Below are 16,817 nucleotides of genomic sequence, written 5' to 3' on the forward strand. Positions count from 1 at the left end.
CCGCGTTGTGGCAGACGCGTCTTGCTAACACATTCAACGCCGATTATACGTGTAAACACGGCGCTAAAATGTCTTCAGAGGAGATTTATCGCTGCGCGTTTTACAGAAATACGCAAGAAATCCCACTGCAGCATGTGGCAAACTAATGTGGATGTAAACACAAGACCGAAACAACTTCCATGCAGTTACTGTAAAGGCATCATCCCATGAATCTGAGGTGGTACGGATTTCAGGTGGAGTATTCGATTATGGAGAGAAGGGTGATTCCGTCCATTTCTTCCTAATTGCCGTAAAAAACGGCATAGAAGATGTGGCTTCGAGCGTTCCTGCGCGCTATTTTCTACAACAAGTTCGATTGGAGCGCGCCCGCCCTGTGCGGCGCCGCACCTTCCAGGCCGTTTTTTTACAGCAATTAGGAAGAAATGAACGGAATCACCCCCCCTCTCCATAATCTACTATGCCGTATACGAATACGCCACCTGAAATCCGTACCATCGCAGATTCGTGGGGTGATGACTTTGAAGTAACCTATCTTTCTCAACAGTTTTATAGTTACTAAAATTTTCATAGATGCACCCCAGATACAGGAGAATTGTAGCCATTGTTCCCGTTCTCTGCCCCTTCTCCAGAATAGTTAAACATTGCAAGAGCTGATAGGAAAAACGTTGGCAACTAATTCCCCTACACATTTTATCGGACGATTAAGTAGATTTTTCCTTAGATGAATCCATATGGATCAATCTGCATTCTAAGGTCCTCGGTGGAATAAACACCAGAGGAAGAAAGGCAACATTCGTGCCTTCGAGCGAACAACTGACGCGCTGCATTGTTGTTTACATGCTCCAATGCGGTCATTTGATTGGGACCGCGACCTTTCCCGGGGCCTGTCTGTTGATATCGTTTCGTAGTTGTTCTGTGGGCGGATTTCGTCTGTTCTAGTTCCGTTTTGGACTAACTCCTGGCAATTGTATCTTTTCTGCGTGCATGTTTGTTGTTTCAGGAATTTTTACAGAGTCGAGGGATACTTTTGGACTGTTGAAACTTGGATGAGTATATGGAATTCCAAGAAGTGATAGAAGTGGACGAGAAACCAAGAACGAGCGATGTTAAGACTGACGGATCGTTCGAATCCCTAATGATTTCCCCGTCCACTGTGGCGAACCTACGAAATCATGGTTATCGCATCCCGTCACCTGTACAATTGAAGGCTATCCCTACTGGACTCACCGGTTTAGGTACTTGTTGCTTTCGTGTACTATAGTTTGTATATAAATAAATAAATAGGTCTCTCTTTCAGATATGCTAGTACAGGCGAAATCAGGGACAGGAAAAACACTCGTTTTTTCGATACTTGCCGTCGAAGGCTTGAACCTTCAGTCCAACACTGTGCAGAAGATGATCGTTGCGCCAACCAGGGAGATTGCCACTCAAATAAGCGAAACAGTTAAGAAGATCGCACATTTCAAGACGAGAGTGGTGTGAGTAGTCAATATAGTTCCGTATTCACGCCCCTAAATTCTTTTTCACGAGTTTTCGTGTTGCAGTGTCCTCGTTGGAGGTAATCCCGTTCATCTTGACGTACAAGCGTTAAAGAGAGGCGCCCATATCGTTATCGGAACAACAGGAAGAATTTGCCAAATGGTACAGAACGGCAACCTTAATATGGACTCCATTGATCTTTTCATACTTGATGAGGCAGACAAACTTATGGAAGAATGTTTTCAAAAAGATATCAAGTGAGTTTATTAGGTGACATGTGGTTGGGGGTGGGGGAGGAGAAGCAAATAATTAAATTAATCGAGCCTTAAGACCTAAGCATCACTCTTAGAGGATATATGACATTTAAGTTAAAGTTACTATGAGGAAAGAGTAGGTTAGAGCGTCGAGAAAAAAAGGGGCCACTGAGTCCCCCCAGTCACATCTTCCCCTGCCTCTGTGCTGAACTATCATAGGTTTTATCTATGAAGTTTGTAACGGATATGGACTTCTCCCATGTCCTAATCTGATCCTTATTCGTCGTCTCGCAAGTCGTTGTTCGCTTATTAAATAGAGGCGTTGTGGAAAACAGAAGATTCTTTTCTTTGTATCGTCTGAAGATAGCTTAGCGTTAGCTAAACAAACAAATCACGATCAGAAAAGATTTTAATAAACCAAATAGGTTAATTGAGAGTATTCGGAGGAAGAAGAAAAAGAAGAAAAGATGGCAAATTGAGTTATTCATTGAAGTAACTTCTGAGGATTTCTAGAAAGCTACTTCATCTGTATTTTTGAATGTAATCTTGAGTGGGCTCTGAAGCACAATTTCGCTGACCCTTCTGTCACATGTTAATTTAAAAAAGCATGAATAAAGACGTTAAGAAAAGATTAGGGGTTTTTCTCCTCCTTATGATAACATAAAGGATAAAGTATCTGATGTTACTCAATCCACTCACGGCGTCCCAACGCATTCAGTTCAGTTCAGAATCATTTGGAGTTCACGAACGCGTAGCTATGCTGTACAAAGACTTGCAGGGACCAGCTGATGTGTCAAGTTAGCGTCTCCATCCTCCTAGAAAAGTCTGGTACCAACTAATCGAAACCCGAGATATGAAAAGCTTGTCTGGCACTAATGTGGTTTCGAACCATCGGTCCATCGTGCAGTCGCAGCATAACCTCTTACTGGTTGCGCTACACCTGTCTAATAACAAGATAGTCTTTCAATCAGAAACAAATTTAATAGTTCTCTATTTCGATGTTGTGGTATTTTCGACTGTAGGTAAGAGTCGAAGTATCGTTCGCTCACCTTACTAGCAATGCAGTGGAAGTTCGCAAAGTGGTTTTTTTTTCTTTTCAATCGATTTCTTCCTTGAAGAGGCAGGTTACTTCATTCCTTTACAGTTTCTATGTTTTCCTCTTCATAGCTCATGTTCAACATTGGTTTTGTTTCAACTAAAACTGAGTAGCAGTTTGCTGTTTTCGCTATCTTACTATCGCTAGCAAGGAACTCGTTATCTTATTTTTTTATTTATTATCAGATGCTTTCACACTAAATGGAACTGCAAAATTTCGCATGTTAAGATTAGTTGTAAGCAAGCAAAATAGATTCAAAAATGTTAAATTTTTTCAAAAAAAAACAAATTTTTCCCTTGTATTGCAGGAAATGTATGTTTCGTCATTGTTGGCAAGACGCGTTCCAAACCTCGGATTAGAATTGCGGACGCGTTGGCCCCGGGTTATGCCCGTTTTTTATTATTGTGCTGATTTTTATATTGTTGGATGAAATTTCGCTGTTAGTTGTTGTGCAGCAAAATAGATTCAAAAATGTTAAATTTTTTCAAAAAAAAACAAATTTTTCCCTTGTATTGCAGGAAATGTATAGTATATACAAGTCATTGTATAGGCAAAGACGCGTTCCAAAACCTCAGCGATTAAGAATTGCAGTAGAACGCGTTGGCGCATCCCAAGTGGATTAATGCCCCAGTGTTCTTACTTTTATTATTGGAAAGAATGCACTTTGTAAGTTCAAAATTCTCTTTGGTGAACATTTCCGAAGGCGTTTGGTTGTCTGAAATGCTCGCTTGACATGCCTCTGACCCCGTTGTTGTATGGTATGTATGACCGCAACTGCTATTGCTTAAAGAATGTTCCGGAATTTTGGAACACCTCATTAAATCCTGATTTCTGCGAAAGATTGTATTAGTAGGTGTTCTTTTCTGTTCTTTCTTGTAAGGATGCTAATGCATAGGTTCACATTGAGACATCGCTCTTTGAGGACATTCAAAAAAAAATCGGTGGAATCGGGCTTTTAATGATAAAAAGCAATGATTAAGTGAAATTAATGAGTATTCTTTTCGGGTTACAAAATTTAGGAGCATAAAGTTTGAGAAAGTTTCAGATTGTGATATTTTGGATGTCATTTTGATCTTCTCATTTTTTAAAATCTTCCACATCTATTGAAAAGTATGCCCGTGTAGGTTGGCCGCCATATTGAACTTAGCATTTCTTTACACATCTACGTAAGGCGCTTAGTCAGTTTCTGCTGCAGCGATGTATTGTTGGTGCGAGTTTGTTAAGCACTGTGTTTTCTTACGAATAAGTTGTTGATATAGTGTTACACTTGTATAGTATTGGCGAAGAAGGGGTTCAAATCGTTTTGGTCGTATGTCAATTGAGCTTGACCTTCATTTCACCTGGTACAAAATGCCTTGTTAACCATATGTGCTTAAAAAGATTAAATATTAATTCCAGCTACTTGTTTTCTGCTCTCCCACCGTCCCGGCAAGTTGCGGTGTTTTCAGCGACTTACCCAAGAAACCTGGACCAACTACTGAGCAGATTCATGCGTGACGCATCCCTGGTGCGGTTGAATTCAGGTGTGTTGAGGTTCAGCTATTTTGCAATGCACTGCTCGTCTCTCTAATAAAGCTAATTGTGATTTGTCACATTAGTTGCAGATGATAGTATTAGTTCTTTCAGATGATGTACAGCTCATTGGTATTAAGCAGTATGTGGTCAAATGCAGTGGAAACGTAGTTGAATGCCTTATTCGTTTGCTCAACTCAGTCCAGTTCAACCAAGCACTGGTGTTTTGCAATCTACACCAACAGTGCGTTTTCTTCTTTTATGTTGCTGGCACATTTATTGGGTTGAGTTGTCCAACAGCAGTTGTTTTTTTAGGACATTAAGCATAATGTCATTTTTCAAGTTTCCTTTCACAGTTTCCTGTCCTGGTTACAATGTATTACTTTCGCTTGTGAGGCCTATCTCCTAAGGCCTACTAACAATGTCCAATTGCCCGAGAAGATTTTCAATTGAACCAGAAAACTGTTACTTTCTTCTTAGAAAGCATCAACAGTCAGTTGGTTTAGTTCCTCATCGTTTTGGGTGGTGATTGTTTCAAAATTTCACCAGACTTGATTAGTAATAAAGTACTACTTCGTGTGTTGGTAAATGTTATCTGAGGAGAACATCCGTTGAAAAAAAAAACAATGTCAAACAAACTCGCATGGAATTTTTCCTTCATTCGGTCCTCGGGCTGGTCTTTTTACTTTCTTTTTCTAGATGCGAACCCACTTGCTCTCAGTTGGAGAACGCTGGTTTTCTCGCCGCTTCTATATCGGCCCAAATCTCTCAACCGGAGCGTGATGCCGTTATTGAAAAATTGAAGCAGAACAAACTGAAAGTTCTAATCTCTACGGATCTGGTGAGTCGTGACTCAATCTCATTTATCTGTTTTCTCTGCTCAACAATTAAAATTGCTTTCAGACTGCTCGTGGTATTGATGCTTCAAACGTCAATCTTGTTGTGAATCTCGAGACTGCAATAAACGTTGAAACCTATTTTCATCGCATTGGAAGGGCAGCGCGATACGGTGCGATTTCGATGTACGTGAAATGCTGCATGCACTAACGCAGTTTGTATTCACCATTGTTTCTAGGTGGTTATGGTGCAGCTATTACTATCCTTGCTGATTCACGAGAAATTAGTCGTTTCAAAGCTATGGTAATCAAGGGCAGAATAAATGTTCATGTGATGAATATAGACGATCTTCCTCCGGACTTGACGACAAACGTATCCTTTTTTCAATCCTGTCCCTTGTTTCAGGTAGGTCTAAGGGGCAACTCCTTATTGTTCAAGATTTTTTCGCACGACCTGAACAATAAGGAGACTTCTCTTTCTAGTTTCATTGCACGGACATCTTGAACAGGTATCCCCTACTTTCATCAAGATAGCTGATCTACTTAGTTGTTTCGTGCCCTACATTTTGTCGTAGATTCCTCGTTGCGGCAAGGCAAGTAGGAGGTCAACCGCCCAATTAAAGTCGCACCCCTTGGTAACCATAACCTTTTCCAACTGTTTGTAATTCAGTGATGACCCTCCGATCAATTTATTCCCAATTGGAGCTGCAACAATGTGCAATTGTACATATCATTAGAACATTATGCTCAATCATTCTCCAGAAAAAAAGATAGTCGAAAGTGATTACAGTGAGATTGCAACATTCTCACAGCTATAACTGAGAGTGAGTTGATCAGCGGGTTGATCTAAAGCAGTTGGACCGGCAGTTATAGTTGGAAACGGGCGTAGCTTTCACTGGGGCTGCAACAAGAAGCCAGCGGCGAAAAGCATGGAGCAAGTACGCGAGAATTACTGTACATCTTGAGAAAAGTAGTCCATGCCTGTTTAAGATGTCATGCACTCTCGTTGCACGTTTGGCCAAAAGTGTGTGGGAACTGTATTCTTTTAGGACCACTTAAATAATTTGCTAAAACGTGTTGAAATTCTTTCCAGCCTCTTGATAAAATCAAGCTCAAAGTTGGTGATCGTAATTAATATGAACAGCTCTGATCCTTTGTTTTTTGTGATTCACTATAGTACTTGGAAGTCATCGCGAATATTATTTTGCTTATTTTATTTGATCATCTAAAAGATTGAGAAATATAGCTATTTTCTGAATTAATTTCCGTCTATTCGACGTTTAGACGGCCAAAAGTGTTTTTAAATAGTGTTATCGAGTGAATAACAGAAAGACAAAGTTAAGGCTATTCATTTCTCAGATGTTGTGCACGTATTCTCGAACCTTCTGAACTTCCTAGACTTTTGAGGAAGTAAAACAATTTTTTGATTATAAGAAATGACGGCAACAAGACTCTTTAATGTTGTATTATAAAGCATTTAAGAACATTGTGCTCTTTTTTCAAACATCTATTTACAGTCAACCTGCAGTGATTTGCAATCGAGAAAATGTAATGGTCTCGAGAACAGAAAAGCAGCTATACCTGATGTTTTGTGTGATTTCTCCCCGACCGCGACTACAACCTCTACGAATGGGTGCTGAAACCTTTCTACAGACTCTCTTCAAGTGTATTGTTGTTTTCTACTTCAGCTCTACATACGATCGCCAAACTTTTGTGGATATTTCAAGCTCTGCGCCAGCACTAAGCAAGCAAATGTTAGCGAGAATCAACCGACTTGGGGTTAGTACACCGTACAATTTTCATGATACCAGATAACTCGATGAGGGTTTTTTCTTCGTTCGTTGTTCTTCGGAATAGGATTCATCGATTAATTTGAAAGAACATATTCGTAGTTTACAGATTAGACGGGTTTTGAAGTCTAACAATGCTCCCTTGACTTTTTCGGAGGAAGTTGCCGGTGTGAATGAGCAGATTTTGAGATTGAAAACCCTTAACATTGCTTCTAACATGAAGCCACCGCTCCTACAATCGCAGACACAACCGAGCAAATATAAGTACGTTATAAATTTCATCGTAATGATTGTTTTAGAATTCCTTCATTTCAGGTTTGTACCATCTCGGGAAAAGGCAAAGAAGAAGTTTTATATGCGTGGCGAACTCTTGTCAATAAGGGACGCTGTGTCAATAGAGGCTTGGAGAAAATTAGCTTCATTGAAGTAGATTGACTTGTTCTGTTCTCATTCAGTTGTAAATAATAATCTCTCAGATTCGACATGTCTGCAGAACCTTTTGTAACATCCTCAATTGAAGCAGCATCCGTTCATGAACAAAGTCAAGATTTCAAATGCACATCAAGAAGGTGGGCTGTTTGTTTTTAAATATAGATGTAACTTTCAAATTGTGTGCTCAACTTCCAGAGTTACACCCAAAGAGCAGCTGGAAAAAGAGGTTAAGAAGGAACCCAATTCTCCAATAAAACGCTATACCCGCAAGGATTTGATTGCTATTCAAAACAGTGTACCTAGAAAGGTAGCTTTCTATCTTTTCTATCTTTTTTATTGCACAATCATAGCATCAACAACGACAAGTGAAATTAACTTCCGTAGGCGTGGCTTCCTTATGTAAAAACGCGCTGGGACACTACGCAGGAACCATTCCAGTTGGATCAGCGTTTGCGTTGCTCATTTGAAGAACAATTGCGGAGAAAACGTGAAATCGAGAAGAAGAAGCGTGTCGAAGTCTGTTCTTTCACGGCTTTTTGCTTCGTTAATTTTTATTACTATCCACTTTTTATTTTATTGAAGTTTTTTTTTCGTTTGGGCTCAGCGGATTGCAAGAACCATAGATGAGGGAACCAATAGGTCTTCGATTTAGAGCTAGTACCATCAAAATACTAGAGGGTGACTTATGTGATCCATCAAAAGTATTTCTACGTGATACCCACATTGGTTTGGTTTCAAAATGCGAAATTTTTCTCTATTTGGAACATATCTTGTATGCTACAACATGGGTATGAGGATGCATAAATGGTGTGGAAAGTGTAAAAATTATCATTTTAATAAAATACGAGGATTACAACTTGTGAAAGAGGCACGGTGCTGACTTTTATCTTTCGTAATTAAGTTTTTTCCACGTTTTCTTTTTTGACAAACCGTGTCCTTTTCAGCTTTTTTCCTTTTATACTACCTCAATGTTTATTTTTCTTTTTTTTTGCTTACAGTTTGCCCTGTTTTCTTTCGTATCCGGGCGTTGTCTCTTTTGTTTTCTCGCACTAGTTTTCGGTAATTTAAGGGTAGTATGTGAAGGAATCAATATGGTGGGAGTCGTTTTTTTTCTTCTGAGAACAGGACTACAATTTCCCAGAATACGCATAATGTTAGCAACCATAGTGAAGGCGTGGTTAAAGCCATTGCGCATAATACAATGAAAATATTGGTTATTGCATTGTTTATTGTTGATAGTGTGTTATAAATCACTGGATGTGATCGAACATCCATTGATTTTTTTACCTCTACGGTGTTTTGGCTTCTCTCTTTTGCGTTATACTACCTCTCTTTTTTCTTGTTTTTTTTTATTAATTCAAACCTTCAATTTCTAAATAACTGCTTGAAATATTATGTCTTTACTCCTTAGTGGGATTATTATCTGTACACTTTTTCTTATAGGTCATAAAAGATCGACAGAAAAAACAACTGGAGAAGCCGAAATTGTTAGCTTCTTCAAGGACGCCGTTGTGCAGTGCTGTAGAAGAAACATCATTTGAGCTGTTTTGTACTCGAGTGAAAGAGCAGTACGATCAGTTTAATCGTCTAAAGGATGTCGAACGTACTAATGCCGGAGCAGTGGTTAGTATTCTCTGAGATAGTATTTGAACTAAATATTTGCTTTAGTACCTACGACTGAATTATTACGTTAGGACATCATTTTTGGTAAAATAACCGACTTCAGAGACACACCACCCTCACTTTCTTGGTAATCATCCATCTTATAGAGCTTTCACTTCGCGATGGGTACTTGACTTTTGTCTTTCCTTGCCTTACTTATCCCCGTTGATGTTTAGCTATGCATCAGCTTCTATTATATTTATTGAATTTTTCAATTGAAAGTGACTTTATTTTCGTTTTCCCCTGTTGTGTTATTTTAACGTACTTGTTAGAACATGCCACTTAGAATTCCCGTACTCTCCTCTACCAAAGCTGTGACCTAGATTCCTTTCAGGTTCCTCCACGTGATCCTCCTGAAGTTTGGAATGGCAAGGTGAATTATTATACGAGGTGGCTACGCAACTTTGATGCCACATTCAAATACGATGTATACAAGGAGGCTGGATGGAGGCGTGAAACTAGTACCGAAACCGATGTGCTAGAAACACCGGTGTCTCTGACGCCATCACTAGGAAAAGCTGAAATTCAAGAAAACATTTGCGACTCCGCTCTCAATGGTTCTGGGCGTGTAACTAGGCAACACATCGAACAGTCTCATTCTAATTGTGACAGTATGTCCACTGATGAACAATATAAACTAGTTTCCGAAAATGTGAACACTAATGCTGGTGTCCCCTCTGCCTCCCAGTCCTGTATCAACGTTATGAATTATTACGTCCATCGGTCTGTTGAGGTTGACAGCGCTGTTGATGAAAGCTTACATAGTGTTTGCTATGAATCCGCTTCACTGGACGGGAGCGATTCTGAGGAAGACTCTGACGTTGACGAAGAGGTAGAACAACTTAAGAGATTTGCTCAAAACTACAGGAAGAACTTAGACTTCAGTGTTGTATTCTCATCTTACCTTTGGATGCTCAACAAGCGGTTCAGCTAAGTGCTTCTCATCTCACTTAGTCGACTTTCGTTTTTGTTTATGTTCAATTTTTCTCTGTTCATTGTGTGATTTGCACTTTTTGTTGATTTATGAGAGTTAATACAGATGCGGTGTCTCGTTCAGGTGATTTCCCCGTGAGTCTTATTTGAATAAATTTAATATTGCTTACTACTACAAATCAAATAAATTATTTAGAATCGTTGCGTGTTTATTGCTTCCTAGGAAGTGTACGTTTAATCCCTTGAATACCTGCATCTTTCTGTTTTGTTCATTTACATAGTTGTTATTCTGTTCGTTCACTTCTAATATTTCCACAATCTAGCCATGTCGAAGAAAGGTGGAGCTAACAAGAAGGCAAAAAATTCCACTGCAGGTGAGGTGTTCGCATGCACTCATCGAATGGAGTCATCAGTGCATGTTTTGAAAATGTAAATGTTGACGTTTGTTCGCTGATTACTGCTGACCATTTTAGACCAGGATCTTGATGCCATACTGGCTGAGCTTGCTGTTGAAGACAAAGCGCGAGCAGACAAAGCTGGAGCAAAGAAGGGCAAGCCCGGGAAAAAAGGTAGAATGAAATAAACTGCCTTTTTTTTATAAGTTAGCTCCGGCACATCTGTTGCTTTTTTCTTCTAGATGAGGGATGCGTCTTTGTGAGTTGGAAACACTTTTGTATCTGGAAGTTTTTTTCCCGTCTTCTCATTTTCATTACCTTTCTTGCCTATGTTTCCTTCGATTTTTGATCTGCGCAAACTGGCCCTGGCACTAGTCACATCTTTTTCAAGTCGCGTGCGAATTGTCCTGTGACCTCACTCAAAGAGGAGCTGCGAAATTATCGCATTTTCCTCTGAAATATTAATTATAATTCGTCGTTCTATATACATCCAAAGCATTGCGGAAAGATGATTGAATTTTGTGGGAGCAATCTCTTGAGGTCCACCTCTTTTAATTGGGGAAATCCATGAATCCTTCCTTGAAAAATGGCTACGACCATGTATTTACATCGAGAGTACCAGAGTACAACTCCGGATCTTGTTTTCCAATTCTATGAAGCTGAACACTAGTACCTCCAGTTTTCGTGTATGTGTGACCTTCTTCATAATGTTCTGCTCATAGCTCCTTCCTATTTCCTACTATCCATCTCCAATCTACCTTCTGTGAAGCATTCGATCTCGGCAGTTTAACTTAAAGACACCCCACAGATTTCAGGTGGAGAGTTCCTATACGGGATCGTAGATTATGGAGAGGAGGGTGATTCCGTCCATTTCTTCCTAATTGCCGTAAAAAACGGCCCCGGAGTATGCAGCGCGTGCACGAGGCTGACGCGCTCCAATTGAACTCGTTGTAGAAAATAGCGCGCCGAAACGCTCGAAGCCGTATCTTCCGGGCCTTTTTCTTTGGTAATTAAGAAGAAACCAAGAAGAAATCACCCTTCTCTTTATAATCTACGACTCCATATAGGCATAACCCACCTGAAACCCGCACCACACCAGATTCGTAGGGCGATGCCTTTAATTTAATTTGTTATGAGGTTTCTTAGTTGCGCTTTTCAATAAAAAAGAAGAGTTCCTACCACTGGTTTCGCTACTACTAGTTTCATCATTCAGTTCATCATTCATCTGTCTTCGTCCTTATTTGACTTATTAGACGGGCTCGCATTATAGCCTGGCTTGGTTTCCCACATATTTGCCGAGGTGTGTCGTCTTTGAACACAGGTCTGCCTCATCTTCTCGATTTACAGCAAGAGTTCGCACAGAATCCATTTATTCGCCACTGTTCCATATCCTGCGAGACTTGGCATTGCACGTGACACGAATGATCAGGGTACTTCTTGTCGACAACGTTCAGCGTAAGGAGACGGAGTGTTGGTGCCTAAGATCCCAAGCTCCCTATAGGTATTTGACCTACCTCGGTTGGGGATTTCTGCAGTAACTGGGTAACTTCCGCCATGAAAGTGTGCAGGTTATATCTACTACTCAAAACTATTGTACTCAAAAGTCTGACCGCATTTAGCATAAGGCCACCGCGAGCGGGTAACAGTCAGGTTTATGTCTTTGTACTAAAACATATTTATGTTTAACCCATTTCTCGTAGGTAAAAATGCACCAGCAGTCATCATCAACGGTGAAGGAGACACTGCTCCTGTAGCAGAGCAGCCACTGATTATCGACTGGCATGCTGAAATCGAATCAATGAAGCCTGTGGACGAGCAGTTTCCTGACGGAAAGTTTCCTGTTGGACAGTGCGAGACGTACTATCTTATAGGTGTGTGGTTTGCTTTTGGCTTTGTTTTAAATTCCTGTAGGCTTTTTCTTGTTTTATATTCTGAGCTTAAGAGAGTGAGAGACTCATAAGAGTGGAAAAGAGGAATTTAATGCAACATTGCTGATGAACTCTGATGTGTTTAAGGAAAGGATGGTAGAGTCGCTTCGGACAGGGAAAACAAACAAGAGAAAAAAGCTCTCGACACTTCTTTTGACGAAATGTATCAGGTGTGAATTTGTATGTATATTTGAGGCAACAGCTACTGATTGAAGTAGAGATTGCTATTCTAGGATTATCGAAGATCAGCTGAAGTCCATAGACAAGTTCGAAAGTATGTGAAATCTTGGGTGAAGCCTGGCATGACAATGATCGAAATATGGTTGGTGTATACTTACTTGCATAGAGATTTATTTCCTCTGCTGAAGTTGTAGAATAGTTTAATACTTTTTGGTCGGAAGCGTTCAACTAATTTGCTCATTGTTCTTTAGTTCTGGCTATTATTTATTTATTTTTTGTATATTAGTTTGCCTTTTTCTTATCTAGAGGGAGACTAGAGTCCGTCGAATTCGCACTGCTATTTTTTACAAGTGAGTTTTTTTTTTCAGTGAACGTCTTGAGGCCTGTTCTCGACACCTAATCAAGGAAAATGGTCTTGAAGCTGGTCTGGCTTTCCCGACGGGCTGTTCGCTCAATCACGTCGCAGCACATTACACGCCTAACAATGGCGACACGACTGTTCTGCAGTTTGGGGATGTTTGCAAGGTAAGGATAGTTTTGTTGCCAATGTAGCGATATAAATAACAAGATTTATCTTGAAGGGGAAAGGATTTGCATGATTTTTTTTCTTAAAATATTACTTTCTCTTAGGTAGAAATCCTTCTCGATTACAGATGGTGGTCTAAAAGCAGCATATCAGGAAATTGGCAGTGTTGGGATCTCTCAGCGATTACACAGTGGCAAGGCTATGAGAGTATATACGCTCAATGCCCTCTAATAATCCAGAGAACATGCATGTGAAAAAGCCTTTTTTTCCGCTGCTGTCCCCAAGGGTGCAACTTTTTTACAGGGAGTAGAACGATGCCAGTTTGCAGTGTTCTGCGATTTTCAAGGTCGAAAAGGTTCTGTCGCTTATTTGACTCATATTAATTGGATAACGACGGATCTCCCTCACTAGAGGGATCACAGCCGGTTAGTCGCGAGGCTACGTGGCGCGTCCCCAGGTGGCGGATAGGGGGCTAACCGCGGACCAAAAGCGACCTTGTGCTTGCCCAGAGACGCAGGTGGATTCAGGGGATGGACTCCCTGCTTCTGCTGTGCCAGGACTGACTCGTAAAATCATTGTATCCCGCACGTCGGTCCGGCCAAAAGCCTGCAATCAATTGACTGGGAGGTGCAAGGGAGGCGGTTTGGAGTCGCCTCCAACAAATAAGCTCCACATGTCCACTCTGGGAGAACGGAAGTTCTCCCAAAAACCCATGGGACTAGAGGCTTGCAACCTGCCCGTGGGTTTTAAATTTCATGCAAAAAACAGTAATAGAAAAGAGTCTCCTGACTCCGGTAGAAAGCCTGGTACGGTAGCGCCAGGTAGGACGGGGTTGCAGGAGTCATGTAGGCTACCGAAACGGAAAAGGACTAGGATGACGATCTGTACTTATAACGCACGCACGCTTGCATCGGAAGCGGCCATCGAAGATCTGATGGTGCAAGCCAAGAAGATCAAGTACGACGTCATCGGACTGACCGAGACGAGACGACGTCACTCTCTCAACGCTGTATTTGAAACTGGAGAAGAACTGTTCTTAGGAACATGCGACAGTAGAGGTGTTGGTGGAGTTGGCGTCCTCGTCAACACGAGTATGGCACAGAACATCGACTCTTTCGAACAACTCACGACCCGAATCGGACGTCTGCGGATGAGAAGATGTGGTCCCACACCGGCTTTGACTATCTTCGTCGCTTACGCTCCAACATCAAGCTACGAAGAAGAAGAAGTCGAAGCTTTCTATATGGACCTGGAGAAGTTCTACCGAGAAGATCATGCCTTTTACAAGGTCATAATTGGCGACTTCAACGCCAAAGTTGGCCCAAGAAGAACGCCGGAGGAACTTCACATCGGGACCCACGGCCTACAATGGAATGACCAGGGGAGAGGCTTTCCGAGTTCATCATGACGACTAAGACCATCCATGGGAACTCGCAATTCCAGAAGCCCTCCTCTCTACGCTGGACGTGGGAGTCACCCGGTGGAGGGTACCGTAATGAGATAGACCACATCATCGTCAATAAAAGGTTCTGCCTGACGGATGTCGCTGTTGTACCAAAGTTCTATACGGGATCGGACCATCGCCTCCTCCGAGGAAGATTTTCTTTCACGCGGAGAGCAGAGAAAGCCGCCAAGTTCAGCAAGAGAAATCCCAGAACTACCATCAACTGGGATCTCTTCGCTACGTTAGCCGGCTTTTGGGAAGATTCCGCAATGGACAACATCGACGAGGAATACGACCGGCTTGTCAAACACCTTCATGACTGCGCGAAGAAGGCTGAGAGTATTAAAACAACCAAGAGACGCCTGTCTCTTGAAACTCTTGAGCTGATACGCCAGCGTGGAGCAGCACGAGCCGCAGGGAACCAAGAGCTTACGTCCGAGCTCGCAAGGCTTTGCAGAGAGGCGATAAAGAAAGACCTTAAAGAGAGAAGAGCAGAAGTGCTGGCTGAAGCAGCAGAGGCGGGAAAAAGCATCCGCTATGCCCGCCGAGACTTCGCCAGTCGCAAGACAAGGATGACAGCTCTCCGGAACCCGAAGGGAACAACCATTGCATCGAGAAGGGGAATGGAGAAAATCATCTACGACTTCTACTCTGATCTCTTCGACAGCCGTGCCCACTTGCCTCCTCACCATCTGAGGGAAGATGGACATGTCATTCCAGCGGTTCTCCCGTCCGAAATACGACATGCTATCATGTCGGTGAGAAATCGTACAGCAGCCGGTCCCGACAGAATAAAACCAGAACACCTGAAGAACCTTCCGCCAGTACTCATCAACACCCTGGCGAGGATCTTCACACGTTACCTGTCGGAATGCAAGGTCCCTAAACAGTGGAAGACCAGCAAGACCGTGTTGCTGTATAAAAAGGAGATCCACATGACATCGGCAACTATCGCCCAATCTGCTTACTGTCCGTCATCTACAAGCTCTTCACAAGAGTGATCCTTAATAGGATTGAAAAGGTCTTGGATGAAGGACAACCATGCGAGCAAGCAGGGTTTCGAAAAGGATTCAGCACGATCGACCATATTCACACTGTTTCGAGACTCATCGAGGTATCACGAGAGTACAAGATGCCGCTCTGTCTCACTTTCATCGACTTGAAGAAGGCCTTTGACTCAGTTGAGACGGAAGCGGTCGTGGAAGCCTTGGACAACCAAGGCGTTCCCACTCAGTACATAAAGGTGCTTCGAGAGTTGTACAGTAACTTCACGACCGGAATCTCGCCATTCTACAAGAATATCATCATTGACGTGAAGAGGGGGGTTCGACAGGGTGATACAATCTCACCCAAAATATTCACAGCCACCCTCGAGAACGCAATGCGAAAGTTGGAATGGGACGACATGGGAGTGAAGATCGATGGTCGGCAGCTACACCATTTGCGCTTTGCTGATGACATCGTACTGATAACACCTAGCATCAGCCAAGCGGAACGAATGCTGACCGAATTCGCCGAAACATGTGGATGCATCGGTCTTGAGCTGAATCTTCAAAAGACGATGTTCATGCGGAACGGATGGATCTCGGATGCCCCATTCACGCTCAACGGAACGAACATATCCGAATGCACCAGCTACGTCTATCTGGGTCGGGAATTGAACATGATGAACGACCTGGCCCCCGAGCTGGGCAGGAGGAGAAGAGCGGCTTGGGGAGCGTACAAGAGCATCGAGGACGTAGTGAAGAAGACCAAGAACACCCGGCTCCGTGCTCACCTCTTCAACACCACCGTACTTCTTGCTTTGACCTATGCCTCAGAAACCTGGGCACTTCGCAAGCAGGAAGAAAACGCGGTGAGCGTCATTGAACGCGCAATTGAGAGAGTGATGCTAGGAGTATCCCGTTTCAAGCAAGTGAGAGACGGGATTCGAAGTTCTCTCCTACGTCAGCGATCGAAGATCAGAGACGCCGCCGCGTTTGCCAAGGAAAGTAAAATAAGGTGGGCCGGACACGTGATGCGCTTTAACGACAACCGTTGGACCAGAGCCGTGAGCGACTGGATTCCCCGCGATATTAAGCGCAATACAGGAAGACCGCCGACCCGATGGTCAGGTTTCTTCACGAAGTCCTTCAAAGAAAATTACGATGCTCTTCGTGTCCCACGCGAAAGGAGGAACCACTGGGCTACTCTGGCACGCGACCGGGAAAAATGGAAGAATTACTGGCGCCCGCTCGACCGGTTCGAAGACCAACGGGAGTCAAGGTGATCAAGGTGAATTGGATAACGAAAGTTAGGCGTCGACGGAATTGCTCGAGATTATGTAACAAGTTGTGTCGTAGTGGGGACC

General features: G+C 42.4%; 3 protein-coding genes across 7 annotated transcripts; all 3 read left to right on the forward strand.

Moving 5' to 3' along the window:
• Positions 1-1,054: 1,054 nt before the first annotated feature.
• On the forward strand, positions 1,055-10,015 carry RB195_000811 (uncharacterized protein; the record flags this gene model as incomplete). Of its 2 annotated transcripts, XM_064197340.1 has the most annotated exons (18): positions 1,055-1,235; positions 1,298-1,478; positions 1,545-1,736; positions 4,228-4,352; positions 4,456-4,585; positions 5,041-5,182; positions 5,245-5,350; positions 5,417-5,583; positions 6,695-6,810; positions 6,866-6,956; positions 7,077-7,231; positions 7,283-7,393; positions 7,444-7,536; positions 7,595-7,706; positions 7,784-7,915; positions 8,843-9,022; positions 9,396-9,893; positions 9,947-10,015. In XM_064197340.1, the coding sequence occupies 18 exons, from the start codon at positions 1,055-1,057 to the stop codon at positions 10,013-10,015; spliced, it is 2,781 nt and encodes a 926-aa protein (XP_064053220.1). The 2 variants fall into 2 exon arrangements, with proteins under 2 accessions (XP_064053220.1, XP_064053221.1); XM_064197339.1 differs by having other exon boundaries at positions 9,396-9,995.
• A 304-nt stretch (positions 10,016-10,319) lies between these two features.
• On the forward strand, positions 10,320-15,468 carry RB195_000812 (uncharacterized protein; the record flags this gene model as incomplete). 4 transcript variants are annotated; one of them, XM_064197344.1, is made up of 8 exons in its annotated part: positions 10,320-10,368; positions 10,468-10,563; positions 12,090-12,260; positions 12,405-12,487; positions 12,551-12,639; positions 12,866-13,022; positions 13,481-14,338; positions 14,467-15,468. In XM_064197344.1, 8 exons carry the CDS (start codon positions 10,320-10,322, stop codon positions 15,466-15,468), a joined length of 2,505 nt encoding a protein of 834 aa, XP_064053222.1. The 4 variants fall into 4 exon arrangements, with proteins under 4 accessions (XP_064053222.1, XP_064053223.1, XP_064053224.1 ...); XM_064197341.1 differs by lacking the exons at positions 13,481-14,338; positions 14,467-15,468 and adding an exon at positions 13,128-13,277; XM_064197342.1 differs by lacking the exons at positions 10,320-10,368; positions 10,468-10,563; positions 12,090-12,260; ... (2 more) ...; positions 12,866-13,022; positions 14,467-15,468 and having other exon boundaries at positions 13,898-14,431.
• Positions 15,469-15,599: 131 nt separating this feature from the next.
• RB195_000813 (uncharacterized protein) lies at positions 15,600-16,736 on the forward strand (the record flags this gene model as incomplete). The annotated part of the gene is made up of 1 exon (XM_064197345.1): positions 15,600-16,736. The coding sequence occupies one exon, from the start codon at positions 15,600-15,602 to the stop codon at positions 16,734-16,736; it is 1,137 nt and encodes a 378-aa protein (XP_064053226.1).
• Between the last annotated feature and the right edge of the window lie 81 nt (positions 16,737-16,817).

Source organism: Necator americanus, chromosome IV (assembly GCF_031761385.1).
Source record: "Necator americanus strain Aroian chromosome IV, whole genome shotgun sequence".
In the NCBI taxonomy this organism is placed as follows: Eukaryota; Metazoa; Nematoda; class Chromadorea; order Rhabditida; family Ancylostomatidae; genus Necator; species Necator americanus.